Source organism: Tupaia chinensis, unplaced genomic scaffold, assembly GCF_000334495.1.
Source record: "Tupaia chinensis unplaced genomic scaffold, TupChi_1.0 Scaffold000548_1, whole genome shotgun sequence".
NCBI lineage: Eukaryota > Metazoa > Chordata > Mammalia > Scandentia > Tupaiidae > Tupaia > Tupaia belangeri.
The window spans coordinates 1091967-1106884 of NW_006160060.1; the positions used below are offsets into that span (position 1 = coordinate 1091967).

Sequence of the window (14918 nt, forward strand, 5' to 3'; positions counted from 1 at the left end):
CAGGTGGGAGTCTCCCCAGGCCTGCAGTGAGGGCCCGAGATGGGAGTCACCCCAGGCCTGCAGACAGTGAGGGCCCCAGGTGGGAGTCTCCCCAGGCCTGCAGACAGTAGGGCCCCAGGTGGGAGTCGCCCCAGGCCTGCAGACAGGCCCAGCCACATTGTCCCCCCCCACCCAGCAACAGCCCCTGTGGGCTGTGACGAGGGCCCCATTCAGCCCCGCCTCCTGGGCGAGCTGGAGAAGCCAGGAGTGCATGGCGAGTCTCTTGCCGGCGTGGGCAGAGATGCTGACGCTCCCCTTCCGAGCGTGGTTTCTCCTCACCACGGTTTCCTTGCCTTGGTGTTCAAGTCCACGTGTTCAGCACTAAATCACAGATACCTGCTGGCGTTTACCAGAGGGCCCCGGGCCCAAGGCTGCAGGGGGCTCCGTGTGCCGACTTTGCACACGGTCCTCCCGGCACCCTCTGCCCTGACCCGTGGGGTGGGCTGCTGAGTTGCTAACAGGCCTGGGCCCGTGGGTGGCGTGCTGCAGGTAAGCCCAGGAGCAGGTGGCGCACGTGTGCGTGACCAAATCCGGGGGGAGGACGGAGGAGAAGGGATTGCAGCGTGGCCTTCCCCGTGGGAGGTGATTTCTCACGCTCCTTTCACTGTCTCTGTCTCTTTGGTGGGTGGATGTGCTTTGTGGCAAAACCCTAAAAAACCAAAAAGCGAAAAAAAACAAATAAAAGAGAGGGAGAGAGGGAGGCCCAGGCTTGTGAGTTTGGAAGTGAAGTTTGTGTGCGGGGTGCTGATGGCCGTGAGGAAGCCAGACTTCCTCATTTCCTCCGATGCCGAGATGTGTCAGGCGCACTGCCGAGGGCTCTGAAGTGTGCCTGCAGGTGGATCTGAGGGCCACGGGGCTGACCTGGCTTCCGTGGGGGCTGAGTTTGGTGGGTCTGTTGGTGAAAGCCCGAGGCCATCACTAGAATATTTAGAAGGGCGGCTCTGAGCGGGCTCAGCTGTTTCTCCTTTCACGGCTGTTCTGAGGGGGAGCAGATCGCCGCCTCATGCATGGCTGAGTGGATCAGGCCAGCCGGCTGCAGGGATGGGGCTGCCTCGGGGGGGCCAGTGACGCCTCCTGCCCTCCGGCTGCTCTAGACTCAGAGCCATGGTCTGAGGGAGGAGAAGGCATCGATGCCATTCTGTCTTACAGCCAGGTGACCAAGCTCTGGGGCCCCGCCTGGCTACGAGGCCTCCCGGGATTCATACCTGTGCTCTGTCATCTTACAGCACACCCAGTCCCCAGAAAGAGAGGTCACCTGTCTCCTCCTCCTCTAATCAGGCCAGTCCTGCGCCTGCTTCGACCAATAGATGGCTCTGGGAAGGACAGTGGGCCAATCCTGAGGCCTCCGACATTGTGGTACCTCCACTCACGCCCTCTCCCACCATTCCTACGCAGCCAGCCCACTCCCAAACCCAGAGGGCCCAGCAGGGATGCTTCTGAGAACAGCTGACCCACACACTTGTTTGCCACCTTGGGCCAGGGAGTGGGATGTTTGTTAGGCAGCATTAGCTGACTGCGTGATCTACTGAGAGTGGCTGCACAGATACGGTGCCAGCTCTGGATGATAGCAAGAGGCTCCTGCAGTTCACCAGGAAGAAAAGAAGGGGAAGCAGAGACATGGGAAACAGAGGAAGGTGGTTGTGGGGAGACTGTGATGCTGGCTTCTGGTTTGCACTCACCTGTCTCTCCAGTCCTACAGCTCCCGGGGCACTGGCTCTGCAGCTGGAGATGTGAAGGGTTAAGGTGTGAGCAGAATCCTCCTGGTGCCTGAATATTAGCAAGATTCTCTCCACACACTGACTGCAGAAGGGAAGAGCCGGAAACTGCAATTTGGAAATTTAATTATATCTCTGGAAGAAATGTGTGCTTCTTTGAATGATTTTATTTAAAAAGCCCTCAAAAAATAGAACCTATTTTTTTTCCTATCTTGTGATTAATTCAAACCAAATAAAAGGGACCAGTGAGCCCTTACTGACGCCCTACGGGGAGTTTTCATTTGCAATATCTGTAAACCTTGAAATCTCAATTTGTGTCAAATAAGCTCCTACAGGTGTAGTCCTGGGTCCAGCGACAGCGAGCCACATTTTGTTCCATTTAAATAAATTACATACTCTGTCACTGCGGCATTATTCCGTCTTCTAATCAAATTGCCAATCTGGCGAGTTCCAGGCCTGCTGGCCTGACGTGGAGGAGAGGGTCCCTGGGGCTGCCCGTGTAGGCCAGGCCGGGCCGGGAGTTAAGCAGACACCGACCTCAGCTCCCAGGAGGAATCAGGGGTAAACAGCGGAGCCTGCTGCCCTGGGCCTCGGGCGGCAGCTCCTGCACCTCCTCGCTGGTGGCTGCTGGCTGGCGGTCCGTCGCGAGTCACCGGGCTATGCCCAAGCGTGGGGACGAGTGCCACTTGACATAGGGCGTCCTGCCCCCGGGATGATGGCGTGTGTATCTGTGTTACATATGTATGTGTTTATGCAGGAATGTGGTGTTTCCATGGCATCTGTACATGTCCTGGCATGTACTTATGGGTGCATGCACACACATGTGTGCTACGTTGTATGCACACATGTGTACTGTGTGTCTCTCAGTGAAGCGTGTGTGTACACAGTAGCGCGTGCATGTGTGTTTCTGCACGTTTGCATGTGTGGTGTATAGTGTGTGATATTTGAATGTGCCAGCATGTCTCCATGTCTGTGAAGCATGTGATGCGTGTGAGCCTAGGGGTTGGGCTCTGGCACAAACCTGGGCAATGCTCTTCCCTCGAGGGGGTTCTTGGGCGGCTGCAGAAAGTGGGAATGGGGTCCTCAGCTGTGGGCCTGCAGATGCCCGGCGTGACGTGGGCATGGGGAAGGGGCTGGCAGCGTCCTGCTGCCCGAGACTACACCTGTCCGTGTGCAGCCTTCTTGGGGCTCAGCAACCCTCAGCTCCGGGAGTCCCCTCCTGCGCGGTGGCGCCAAGTTCAGCGTTACTGCCACCGCTTTTCTTTATGAGAGGGAGTGGCATGGAGACAGTAGTTCTGCCGCGGCTGGCGGGACCTCTGGCCTCCTGCCCCGGCGTCCCTTAGCCAGGGACCTGGGTGCCGCACCCGGACGCCCATATGGCCTCCAGCCCTCCACACTGTGCACCGTGGCTGGGCCTGAAACTGTTTTTGATATGCAGTCTTCCATCTTTGGTCTTTTTCTACTCAGTAGCTTTTGTGCTCCCTGTGGCCTCCCCCCCATGTCAGTGCCCATTGGAGGCGTGTCCTGCAGCGACCCTTGGGCGGCGTGTCCCGCAGTGCCACGTGAGTGGCCGTGGTGTGTGCCCTTTCGTTTCCGAGTTTGCTCTTCCTTGGCTGGTTGCTCGGAACTCACCTCCGTCCTGGGGACCAGGCGCTCCGGTCCGCAGCTGAGTGTTCCTGCCAGCTCTGCTGGGCTGCCCATCCTCCTCAGCCACTAGAGGTGACACGGCCACAGACGTCATGTGAATGTCTTGTGCGGATGCACTTCTGGTCTCCTGGGAAACTGTGGTGTGTGTGCTCGCACATGGTCCCGGGGCTGGTGCTCGCCTCCTTCCAAGGAGCTGCAGGCCTAGCCCCGAGGTGGCCAGCCGCGAGCTGAGGCGGACGCGAGGTCTCTGGTGCTCACATCCTCCCCAGCGCTCAGTGCGACTGGCCTTCTTCGTTTCAGGCACTCTTAACTAAAAAAAAATTATTTGTGGTAGAGAGCATGTGAAAGATGGGTGGGGGTGCTCGCCAGGGGCTGTCACTCGGCAACCCCCTCTCCCGGCCACAGCTCCTCGGTCTTGGGCGTGCCAGCACCAGCTTGGTGCTGCGGGGGCTGGGGGTCAGAACCCGGCCTGCCACGTGGCTTCCAGCCCCAGTCTGGCTTGCTACCACGGTGCCACCAGGCTGGCCTGAAAGGCGTCGCGTGTCCCAGTTTGTTCTCCAGTGACTCCGCGTGGAGCATCTTTCTGCGAGCTTACTGCCCTTTATGAATCTGGCGAAGGGTTGTTCAAATCTTTTGTGCATTTTCTTTTCTTTCCTTACTATTAAATTTTGAGAGGTTCTTATATATTCTGGATACAAGTCCTTCGGCAGAATTGTGATTTACAAATATTTTCTCCGAGCCTGAGGATTGTCTTTTCAAATTGTTAGAAGTATCTTTGGTGAGCAGAAATTCTTAATTTTTATGAAGTGCGATTTATTTATTTTTTCTTTTATGGGTTCCGTTTTGAGTTATATCAGAGAATCTTGCCGGGAAGTCTCCAGCTCCCCCCACGTGCCTCCAGGACATCCCTCGCTGAGGACATGTGCTCCCCTGTGCCTGAGGGCGCCGGCCCAGGCTGCTCGCACGGCCTCATGTCGTTCAGTGGAAGCACTTGGCAGGGGTCGCCATCGCCCCTGGCTGGGCGGAAACGGGGACAGATCCCGCGGGGTGCGGTCGGACTGGACTGCGGGACGAGTCCTTGTGGCTTCGGCGAAGTCCTGTCCCGCTGTCTGTGGCGGGTGCCTCCATGCGAGGCACTGCCCCAGGTTTGTCCCCTGGCACCCGCCCAGGGTGGGGACCGCCACGCCACTTTAGGTGTCTCTTCCTTTAAACAAGATACTCGGAATCTCGGACGTGACTCGGAAATGAGATCCCATCACCCGTGGCGCGTGGTCAGCCTGGAGGACACACCGCGAGGGCCCAGGACCAAACCTGCAGGCCCCGCTCACGTGGACGCTAATGGGTGCCTCTCACGGAGACAGAGTGCACAGTGGTCACCGGAGAGGGCAGCTGCGCATGCAGAGCTGTGGTCGGCAGGACCGGGCCGGTGCTCACAGCACAGCAGGCCCCGAGGTGAACCAGCCAGCGCTCCGGCCATGTGCAGAGCACTTGCGTGGGAGGACAGGGGCACCACTCCTGGCCAGCAGGGTCCTTCAGGGTAAGAGAGGAGGCCCCGGGGTTCCAGTGGGGACGCCAGTATGAAGTGGGGGCGCCCCTGCAGCCCTCCCTACAGAGCCCCATCAGCCGCTGCAGCCACATACCGTGTATGGTGGGCTCCCGTCCAGCTGGAGGGACCTGGGAAGGGGACCAGACGCTGCCTCCCAGTGCCTCAGGGGTGGCCCTCAGGATGGCTTGGGCGTGGGACAGCAGCCCCAGCTGCTTCTGCCATGGGAGCAAAGGCAGAATTGGGTGACAGGAGGGGCTGCTCACGGAGGTGGCCGTGGGTGTGAGCACGACACCCACCCCATGCCCGATGCCAGCCACATGGCCTCTGCGTGTCTGCCTGCGATGCCCTTCCAACTGCCGGGCTCCGCCGGCCGACCCCTGGGCCCGCCTGCCCCACCGCCCAGCTCTGTGCGAAGCTGCTCCTGCACCCCGGCCACCGGCGGCCCTGCCCAGGACCTCGCTGGTTAGCAGCAGTGGTAACAGGACCTCCGGTCCTCTCCCTGCACTGGCTTGTTCTGGGGAGTTCTGAAAAATTCAGTGTTTTCTGTAAGTGATTCATACATGTGTTAAAAGCTGCATCTAGTTATACTTGAAACAGAAATCACAGTTCTCCCCAAAATACGTTTTTGTGCAAAAACAAAATAAATCCTGGCCCGCAGGGAGGGTGGCAGAAGGAAGGATGCCGTGCAGCAGAGTCGAGAGCTGCAGGGAGGGCACCCATCCACAGGCCCTGGCGGCAGCGCAGGGGAGTCAGGCAGGGAGGCTGGGATGCGGCCGGAGACGGAGACGAGGTGTGTGTCTCTCGGGGTCGTGGCATTGATTCATCTGACGACTTGTCTCCAGGGGCGCCGCACCTTCCCCGGCGGAGGCTGTGCAGGGCAGGGGCTGTACAGCTGGCCATCCTGGCCTCGCTGACCTGCAGGGATGAGGCTGAGGCGGGAACATCCTGAGTCCAGGGGCTGTACTGGGCTGGCTGGTGACACCCAGGCCTGTGTCATCGTACTGGGGCGCAGGGCCAGAGCCAGCTCCTGTGACTCGGTTGGCCACAGACAGCGTGGAGGGATGGAGACACCTGACACCCTCTGCAGCCTTCTGAACCGCCTGGGAGGACCCCAGCCCCCTCCGCTCGCCCTGACCTGTGTACGCAGCCCTCTTTCCCGGGACGCTGAGGGTGGGCGCCCCTCCTGGGCGTGGTGGGCAAAACTCTCGCTTTCCCCAGTTGGGTGCCACTGCAGGCCTCCTGACCCTCCTGGTCCTGCTGTCGTCTGCTCCTGGGACCTTCCAGACGGACATGGCCTCTGTCCGTGGTGCCAGGGGCTCTGGATGCATGTGCACGTGTGAGTGTGTGTGTGTGAGTGGGTGCGTGTGAATTTGCTTGCTAGGGCATACCCGTGGGATGTACGTGTCTGTGCATGTGTGTGCACGTGGGAGCATGTGCACGTGTGAGTGTGTCCATGTGTGAGTGGGTGCGTGTGAGTTTGCTTGCTAGGGCATGCTCGTGGGATGTGTCTCCTGCATGTGTGTGTGCACGTGTTGTGTGCCTGTGTGTGCATATGTGAGTGTGTGCGTGTGAGTGTGCTTGCTAGGGCATGCCTGTGTGATGTATGTGACTCATGTGTATGTGTGCAAGTGTATGTGCAAGGGCATGTGTGTGTTTGGGAGAATCTGGCAGAGCTATCACCAACTCTCTTGACCTGTGGCCATGAGTTGTGGTCAGAATGGTGGTGACCACAGGCCCCTGGGTGACCACCAGGAGGAATTGGAGGGCTGTGTCACAGGCCACGTGTGGGGACATTTCTGACGGCCGGGGCTGGGCACAGGTGCTGCTCTGCACTGGCCTCGGTGGCTGTCCTGAGGCTCCAGAGGGTGACAGGATATGTCGGCAATGTGAAGATGGTGGACACGAGGGCCCCACCGCACCCTCCGCCCGTCATCTGGACTTGCCCTCCCTGCCACTGGCATCGGGGGTCATGGAACAAGGAGGTCCCCAAGGAGGAGGCCTCAATCCCTTAGGCCTGGGGCTGTCCAGGGCAGGTGCCAGTCCAGGGTCGGGAAGCAGGGAGCCTCTGCCTGCAGCTGGAGTGACATTCCACGGCCCCTTGCTGCCACCCCCCACAGGCCAAGCACTCATGCCCCCCCAGTGTGACCCAGGCCTTTCCTGTCCTCTGTCCCTCTCCCCCAATAGCCAGCCTGTGGTGGAGGTGGCCCTCTGGGATCCTAGCCTGAGAACTTTAAATACACGGATGAGCAGAAATCTTAGTAAAGGGCCTCAGAGACTCCATTTACTGCATGGCTCTGGGTGTGGGCAACTCCAAGCTCTGGAGGAGGAGGAGGAGGATCGAACACCAGTCACTTTAAAAAACCCACGGCAAAGTGACTGCTTCTAAGAAAATGTGAAAAGCCAGCACGACGCATCACCCTCCCTGTGCTCTGTGGTGCAGTTGGGGCTGGCAGACGTGGCCAGAGCCAAAGCGCCCACCTCGCAGGAGCACAGGACACAGGCCAGTCCACCTGGTGCCGAGGCTTACGGGACACCCCCTGCCTGTGCTGAAGTGTGTCACACGATTAGGACCCTCTCAGTGCTGCCAGCGGGACTCCTCGAAGGTCACCCCTGAGTAGCCTCAGGTTTCCTTGGAGGGGGAAAGAGCTGATTTTAAGATGATGTCTGGGACCAGCAGATGGCGTAATGGTTACATCGCTGGACTCCCACGTCGGCTACCATGGTCAGAGTCTCAGATCTGACAGCTTAAAGTCACGCTGGGCATGTGTGCGTGTGTGCCCAAGATCTGGAGAGGAGAATGGAGGAGAAGGGCCTGTGGCATGGCCATCCCCCCCGGGGGGTGATTTCTCACTTTCTGTCTCTGTCTCCCCGGTAAGTGCACTCGCCCTATTGCAAAAACCTCTGGGGGGGGAAAAAAAGTTAAAAAAATGAAAGGCATGTGTGCCATCTCCACAGATTTCTACCTCGGGAAGGGGTGGCTCCTCCTTTAGACGGGGGTGGGGGGCTGAGCTGGCCATAGCCTCTGAAAACCGTTGGCAGACAACCATCCCAGTGTCACGGTCACAGCTGTTCACAACACCCCCCGCCCTGCTTCCTCATGTCCTTTCCGAGACCTGATATTTTCCAAGCCTGACAGCTTTGCAAAGTGTTTCTGTGATGGCTTTAATTTGGACTGACCTGGATAACTAACTGCTTAACTCGACAGTCCAAGCCTCTTCCACGTTCAAATCTCAACCCCCCCCCCTTTTTTTTAAAGAGTATTTTGCCTTATGGCATGTGTGCTTGCAGGACAAAGAGAGACAGATAAAGTGAAAGTGAGGAATCACCCCTCAAGGAGAATTGCCACGCCACAATCCCTTCTCCTGGAATCTTGGGCATGAATGGGCACTTGTCCAGTGTGATTTTCAAGCCCCTGGGTCCAGGACTCGAACAGCAGTTGCTCAGTGATGTAACTGCTACACCATCTCCTGGACCCAAGGCTCCTCTTTTAAAATTTTAAATGTATTTTTAATTACCAGAGGATGTATGCCTGAGAGAGACAGAGACAGAGCCCCTGTCTATGGGACATGGCCACACCACAAGTCTTTCTTTTCTGTTTTTCCATCCTGTTGAGATTTGGGGTGTGAACACATGTTACTAGCATGATTTTCTTTTTTTTAGAGAGAGATTTTTGCTGTAGGGTACATGTGCTGGCCAGAGAGAGAGAGAGACAGGTGAAAGTGAGAAATCAACCCCTGAGGGATGGTCATGCCACAATCCCTTCTCTTCCATTCTCCTCTTGAGATTTTGGGCACAGATGCACATGTACCTGGTTTGAGATTTATGCCACTGATCTGGGACTCAAACCACAGTCAACTACATGGGAGACATCTGCTGGTACCCCCAGGATGATTTTCAAGCCACTCAGACCAGACGTGAACCATGGTCAGTAATGAGGGATCCAACTCCTTTAACCACTAGGCTATAAGGCCAGCCTGTGTGGTTATTTTCAGTAGGTTATATTAGGTAACTCATTTGCCCTATTGCTAGATATGAAGGTCCCATGCTATTGATAAGCCACGAAATTATTCATTTTATTTACAATCAATTACTTAGACTTACTATCATGTTTACCAATTTATTTGATCACCATAATTTCTTGTATCATGTTAGTTCATCCTAAAATATACCAAATTCTTCCTGCGATAGTACATTTTTGGCCTTGGTCTAAAACTGTCTTTACTCTTAGATATTTTAGCTGGGTATAGAATTGTTGATTGTTGCTTTCTGTCAGCACATTGGTGATATCATAGCCAGCCTGTGGTGGAGGTGGCCCTCTGGGATCCTAGCCTGAGAACTTTAAATACACGGATGAGCAGAAATCTTAGTAAAGGGCCTCAGAGACTCCATTTACTGCATGGCTCTGGGTGTGGGCAACTCCAAGCTCTGGAGGAGGAGGAGGAGGATCGAACACCAGTCACTTTAAAAAACCCACGGCAAAGTGACTGCTTCTAAGAAAATGTGAAAAGCCAGCACGACGCATCACCCTCCCTGTGCTCTGTGGTGCAGTTGGGGCTGGCAGACGTGGCCAGAGCCAAAGCGCCCACCTCGCAGGAGCACAGGACACAGGCCAGTCCACCTGGTGCCGAGGCTTACGGGACACCCCCTGCCTGTGCTGAAGTGTGTCACACGATTAGGACCCTCTCAGTGCTGCCAGCGGGACTCCTCGAAGGTCACCCCTGAGTAGCCTCAGGTTTCCTTGGAGGGGGAAAGAGCTGATTTTAAGATGATGTCTGGGCCCAGCAGATGGCGTAATGGTTACATCGCTGGACTCCCACGTCGGCTACCATGGTCAGAGTCTCAGATCTGACAGCTTAAAGTCACGCTGGGCATGTGTGCGTGTGTGCCCAAGATCTGGAGAGGAGAATGGAGGAGAAGGGCCTGTGGCATGGCCATCCCCCCCGGGGGGTGATTTCTCACTTTCTGTCTCTGTCTCCCCGGTAAGTGCACTCGCCCTATTGCAAAAACCTCTGGGGGGGGAAAAAAAGTTAAAAAAATGAAAGGCATGTGTGCCATCTCCACAGATTTCTACCTCGGGAAGGGGTGGCTCCTCCTTTAGCCGGGGGTGGGGGGCTGAGCTGGCCATAGCCTCTGAAAACCGTTGGCAGACAACCATCCCAGTGTCACGGTCACAGCTGTTCACAACACCCCCCGCCCTGCTTCCTCATGTCCTTTCCGAGACCTGATATTTTCCAAGCCTGACAGCTTTGCAAAGTGTTTCTGTGATGGCTTTAATTTGGACTGACCTGGATAACTAACTGCTTAACTCGACAGTCCAAGCCTCTTCCACGTTCAAATCTCAACCCCCCCCCCTTTTTTTTAAAGAGTATTTTGCCTTATGGCATGTGTGCTTGCAGGACAAAGAGAGACAGATAAAGTGAAAGTGAGGAATCACCCCTCAAGGAGAATTGCCACGCCACAATCCCTTCTCCTGGAATCTTGGGCATGAATGGGCACTTGTCCAGTGTGATTTTCAAGCCCCTGGGTCCAGGACTCGAACAGCAGTTGCTCAGTGATGTAACTGCTACACCATCTCCTGGACCCAAGGCTCCTCTTTTAAAATTTTAAATGTATTTTTAATTACCAGAGGATGTATGCCTGAGAGAGACAGAGACAGAGCCCCTGTCTATGGGACATGGCCACACCACAAGTCTTTCTTTTCTGTTTTTCCATCCTGTTGAGATTTGGGGTGTGAACACATGTTACTAGCATGATTTTCTTTTTTTTAGAGAGAGATTTTTGCTGTAGGGTACATGTGCTGGCCAGAGAGAGAGAGAGACAGGTGAAAGTGAGAAATCAACCCCTGAGGGATGGTCATGCCACAATCCCTTCTCTTCCATTCTCCTCTTGAGATTTTGGGCACAGATGCACATGTACCTGGTTTGAGATTTATGCCACTGATCTGGGACTCAAACCACAGTCAACTACATGGGAGACATCTGCTGGTACCCCCAGGATGATTTTCAAGCCACTCAGACCAGACGTGAACCATGGTCAGTAATGAGGGATCCAACTCCTTTAACCACTAGGCTATAAGGCCAGCCTGTGTGGTTATTTTCAGTAGGTTATATTAGGTAACTCATTTGCCCTATTGCTAGATATGAAGGTCCCATGCTATTGATAAGCCACGAAATTATTCATTTTATTTACAATCAATTACTTAGACTTACTATCATGTTTACCAATTTATTTGATCACCATAATTTCTTGTATCATGTTAGTTCATCCTAAAATATACCAAATTCTTCCTGCGATAGTACATTTTTGGCCTTGGTCTAAAACTGTCTTTACTCTTAGATATTTTAGCTGGGTATAGAATTGTTGATTGTTGCTTTCTGTCAGCACATTGGTGATATCATCTCACTCCCTTTAGCAATCATTATTGGTGAGAAGTCTTTGTAGAACCCAATTGTCTTGTTGCTTGAAGGTAATGTTTCTACTCCATGGTAGAATATACATGTGTGTATGTAGCCTTCTGATTTTCACATCAACATGAGCAAAGTGTATATTTGCTTTTATTTATTTTACTAGTAGAAAATGTTTCCTTCATCCTTAGACAATTGTAATTTACTATCTTTCTAAACATTGCCTATTGACCCTTTTCTCTCTTCTAGAACACTTAGTAGTTTTGTGCTAAACTTCCTTATTCAATCTGTCTTTCTTATTTCCCTTCCTGTGTGACAGTGACTTCAGATTTACGTTAAATGCCCTTCAGCTCTAATTGACCATTTAACTTGGCTGTTTAGTTCTTACATTCAGTGACTATATGTTACTCTTACAAATTCCATCTATTTTTTTCATTTGTTTACAATTTACCTCCTTTATTCAGTGTCTTCTTCTTGTCTCATTGTGTCTGCATTAATTTTACTCTTTAAATATATTCATTTTAAAGTATCTCTTCATATGTTCTATTGGGCTTTGTCTTTGGGGACACACTCTCCCATTCTCATGAAGCTGCAGAAAACCATCCTCCTGTCACTGTGGCAAGACAGGACCTTCATATTCCTTCTCTGATATGGTGCTCCCAGGGGTGCCCACAGCCAAACGCAGCCCTAGCCCTACAAGCAGTGGGGTGCTCTGTAGGTGGGGGCAGGTGGGCATGGGGGCTGGTTGGGGCCACAACCTGGGAGATAGCAAGGTCCCACCCACCAGGACTGCTAGTTTCTCTTCACTCAGAACCACCTCACTGGAGCTTGGTCCCCTGTAGCAATGGCCTATCTCCCTTCCTGTTGGTGAGATGATGAATTGTCTGTCACAGCATGGCCTCTTGTTGACCCTGAAAACGCATGTTGTTCCCCATCCCCCAAGGCATTGGGGTTGGGGGTCCTCTGGGAGGTGATTAGGTCATGAGGTAGAGTCCCCTGATGGACTCAGTACCCTTGCACAGGGAACTTGAGACAGCCCAGCCACTTCCATGCAGTGAGAGGATGGCCCTCACAGTACCTTCCACACTGGCACCCTGACCCCTAACAACAGCCTGTGGATGTGAGAAAGAATCCCTGTGGGGTAGATGCCACCTGTGGTACTGTGGTACTGTGGACTGTGGTGCTGCGGTACTGTGGACTGTGATACTGTGGACTGCAGTAGTGAGGTATCCCTTCTCTTCCATTCTCGGACTGTGGTAACTGCGGTACTGTGGACTGTGGTACTGAGGTACTGTGGACTGTGGTACTGCAGCACTGCGGTACTGTGGACTGTATTACTGCAGTACTGTGGTACTGTGGACTGTGGTACTGTGGTATTGCGGTACTGTGGACTGTGGTACTGTTGACTGTGGTAACTGCCGTACTGTGGACTGGGGTACTGAGGTACTGTGGTGCTGTGGACTGTGTTACTGCAGTACTGTGGTACTGCGGTATTGCGGTACTGTGGACTGTGGTGCTGAGGTACTGCGGTACTGTCGGCTGTGGTAACTGCGGTATGACCCGTGACTACACCTGGGAACTGATCCCAGAGAAACGGAAAACTCAGGTTCCCGTGAAAAACTGTACCCAACAGTCACAGAAGCTGTTTGCGATAGCCCTAAACTGGGAGCAACCCTGACACCCCTCAGTAGGCAATGTTAACCCCAGCGCAGCTGGTCTGGCCACCAGCAACAGGAACTAGCTGTCCCCTCAGGCAAAACTACACATGCCAGGGGACGGGCTGAGGGCACAGCCGTGCTCCACGTATGACCGGCCACAGAGCTCATCCGCACCGCAGTCTCCCTGGCAGAGCGCGGGCTGGGGAACCTGCGGTGGCCAAGGCTGGGGAGCAGCAGGGAGGGGCTGGTGTCCTTAGGAAGGAAGCTCCCGCTCTGCCTATCCGTGGCGATGGGCACACGGCATCGCTGCCCAGAGCCGTGTGCGCGTATGTGCGAGGGAGTGCACGTGCCCTGGGAAGTCGGCTGGCCCGTGGGTCTCCCAGTGATTCTGTGATAGTCACACGGGGGCCCGATGAGGCAGCGGGGTCACAGACCCACAGGTACCTCAAGGTCAATGGCTAAAAGTGAAGACCAGACCCAGAGGTTCGAGGTGTGACCCACCAGTGGGTTCCTAATGTGACAGACTAAGACGGACAATAGGGAAAATGGCGTATGTGAGGCTAAGTGCACCCACAGGCCTGCCTCACCCACGCAGAGAGCAGAGGGAAACCAGGGCGTGGTTACATTGAACCAGACATGCTCTGCTTCTGTACACCCTAAGTCGGCTGGCGAAGGGATACAGCAACCCTGCAGCCCGCCCTCCTTACCCCCCTCGCCCCAGCCCTGCAGTCCGTCCTCCTTACCCCCCTTGCCCCGACCCTGCAGCCCGTCCTCCTTACCCCCTCGCCCCGACCCTGCAGCCCCGTCCTCCTTACCCCTCTCGCCCCGACCCTTGCAAAGTGTAATATTCTCTCGTGGTTTTTGTGCTTAAATGCTCTGCAAAGCTGTGGATCGGTCGTGCCAAAGGCTACCTAGCAGTGGCAGGGGCAGCAGTCCTTGGCCAATATGGCAGTCTCTGGCCAGGAACAAAGGCTCCTAAAACGGAACTTTCCCGGTGGTCTCGGTCTCCATATCTCACAGCATAACACTACGTGGCCCAGCGTGCTCAGAAACTGCGTCCGGGGCACACTCTAAAAGCATTGTGTGGATAAGGGGATATGAACACAAGACAGAAACACTAAACAGAATACTGACCCCCCAAATTTGAAGGGCACTACACAAAGTGCGGCCGGCGGGGGGGGCCCCCCCGCCGCAAGGCTGGGGCCAGGGTTCCCCACCTGCACTGCTGTCACCGCAACCGCTCAGCCAGCGTTTGTTATGGCTCTGCCCGGATACTTTATTTGTAGACCACGTGACCGCAAGGCAGTGCCCCCAGCCGCGGCCCACACCCCCCAACAGGGCGTGGCTTAGGGCCTTGCTTTGTCCCGCGTCCCCCCAAGCGTCCCCCAAGCGTGTGCTCAGGGTGGCCTGCATCAGTGGGACGTTCTCAGACCACATCGTGCTGGCCATGTACTTTCTGAGGTTCCGGGGCAGCAAAGGGGCTGATCCAGGCCACCGAGACGCGGTGGCCAAAGACGGCCTTGAAGTTCATCCACCGGGATCGGCGCCGCCCGCCCCGCTCCCTCTGCAGCTGCTCGATCCTGGTTCTGTCGGCGCAGATGGCGTACAGCTGGGTCGAGAACATGACGGTCGTGAAGAGGAAGCCCTTCAAGGCCACCAGGAAGAGGAAGACGAGCGAGCCGCGGGGCGAGAAGGTGCTGTGTGCGCCCCACTCGCCGCGCGCGAAGCTGCGCAGGACGGGCACGCCGAGCAGCAGCAGCAGGTGCAGCGACGCCAGCGCCGTGTAGAGCGTGAAGAGCACGAAGTACTTCTGGTTGCCCTCGCCCACGCAGTTGTTCACCCAGGGGCAATGGTGATCCATCTTGCGGACGCAGCGGCCGCACACCCTGCAGTGGTGCGCGCGCGGGGG

At 55.3% G+C, this 14918-nt stretch overlaps 1 protein-coding gene across 1 annotated transcript; it reads right to left on the minus strand.

The window, feature by feature from the left end:
* Positions 1 to 14272: 14272 nt before the first annotated feature.
* On the minus strand, positions 14273 to 14918 carry LOC114009519 (palmitoyltransferase ZDHHC3-like; the record flags this gene model as incomplete). The annotated part of the gene is made up of 1 exon (XM_027775344.1): positions 14273 to 14918. A coding segment is annotated over one exon (483 nt), but the record flags the coding sequence as incomplete, so codon positions are not given.